Source organism: Perkinsus marinus, assembly GCF_000006405.1.
Source record: "Perkinsus marinus ATCC 50983 genomic scaffold scf_1104296942772, whole genome shotgun sequence".
Lineage (NCBI taxonomy): Eukaryota > Perkinsozoa > Perkinsida > Perkinsidae > Perkinsus > Perkinsus marinus.
The window spans coordinates 19987-21583 of record NW_003212025.1 but is presented as its reverse complement, the minus strand read 5'-3'; the positions used below and the strand labels follow the sequence as shown (position 1 = coordinate 21583).

At 45.8% G+C, this 1597-nt stretch overlaps 1 protein-coding gene across 1 annotated transcript in view; it reads right to left on the bottom strand.

Moving 5' to 3' along the window:
- The window catches only part of Pmar_PMAR011463 (cathepsin b, putative), a gene marked incomplete at both ends in the record, with an annotated part of 380 nt that extends 339 nt beyond the window's left edge, over window positions 1-41 (bottom strand). Inside the window, one exon of the mRNA XM_002781294.1 lies at window positions 1-41. This exon is cut by the window's left edge and continues 4 nt beyond it. Within this exon, the coding sequence (XP_002781340.1) occupies window positions 1-41 (41 nt within the window).
- Window positions 42-1597: the final 1556 nt, after the last annotated feature.

Below are 1597 nucleotides of genomic sequence, written 5' to 3'. Positions count from 1 at the left end.
CTCATGCTCTCTATGTATGCTTTTTCATCCATAGATGGCATGGTTATCTGATATTATCATGAGCTATTTCTGTCTCAAGTCAATTTCCTTTCGCCGAGTCATCTGGGAAGGATAAACACATCATCAGGTGGCTGTGATTTGTGCGTGAAGGTGACGCACAAGGTTGCGTGCAAGTTATCCTGCACACCTGAAATGATCGATTTTCCCGTAGCTCAAACCAGGCCAACCGCTAAAAAAGTATTCTTTCTGCTCACCGTGCCTCGGATTGCATGGAGAACAGCCCAGACCCTCGCAGCATCGCATAACGTCTTGAGGGAATAGTGGTAACTCGAATCAGCTGGTAGCTGCTGAGGAAGGGTGTACATTACTTCTTAACGGACATAGAAAGGCCCAAAATAGCGTAGCTAACTCAGCCTTGAGTATAATGAAAGATAGCCAAGACAAGAAGTTATCAAGTGACCTCAGTTTAATCTTCAACATGCACGATTGACTATCAATGCATGTGCAGCACACACATTGATAGTCGATCGTTCATGATAAGCTGTTTGTTGCTTGATCGTGACTCGTGTCGATGATACGAGCCTGAGGGATCTGTGTCAGAGATCAGTGTTCAGAGATCTGTGTCTTGATCTATTCGGGGAATGAATAATTATCTATGCGCACACGTTGTGCATGTGTGCCATCCATCGCGCACAATGGGTAGAAATTGGAGACAGTCCCGCAAGCGAATGTTGAATGATCGCAGAAAATGCCGTAATGTGTTTACACAACGAGTTCAAGTTGAAATCCCGCAAGCGGCGTTTGCTGCGCAAAATTTGTTGTTGAAATTTTCAACAATAAATTTTGCGCACACTTGATCATAATCTAGCACTTTGAGCTACTCTTCAGCACTTTGAAGAGACACTGTTCATTAACTTCTATTCTGTAGCATTAGCTATTCGGCACTGAAGAAGCTGTCATCGCCGCCGCGAAGGCTCTGCAAGAGGTCAACGACAGTACGGAGCGTACCGCCGCTCAACCAGCCACCGAACGATCTGCTCGAGCTTAGCTCGAGAAGAACCCGTTTCTTACATCAGGACGGCATGCTCAACAAAGCTCCTTCTAAATTCGAATTGGACACGTTAGCTACAATATTGCTATAGGCTTCCATCCATCTGGCTGAGACCTTGGATCACAGTTCTTGTCATTGTCTCATAGTTTCCACCATCGGTGAAACCACCGGTGTTCCCTACATCACGCTGAGGGCTTTATAGTCTTTTCTCCATCTCTCGGAACCCAAATTCCGTCTGTCTACATCACGCCAAGACTTGGCGGCCAAGTCCGTAAATTGGCACAGTGCCTCGGATCGACTGCGACTTTCCTCTATACATGTATTGCAAGCCTTCAACCTCTGTGCATGACCAGCGTGGGAGCATATGGCATATGCCCATGGTCAACTACACGTGTTGCTGAAAATATGAAAACTCCGAGGGAATTTGGAGGAATTTCCATTGGTTTCCCTACATTCCTACCCGAGTTCGTCTGCAAACTTCAATAGTTAGTAGTGAAAATTCTGAGCTCAGCTGAGAAGAGCGAGCATTTATTCCAAACCTGATCA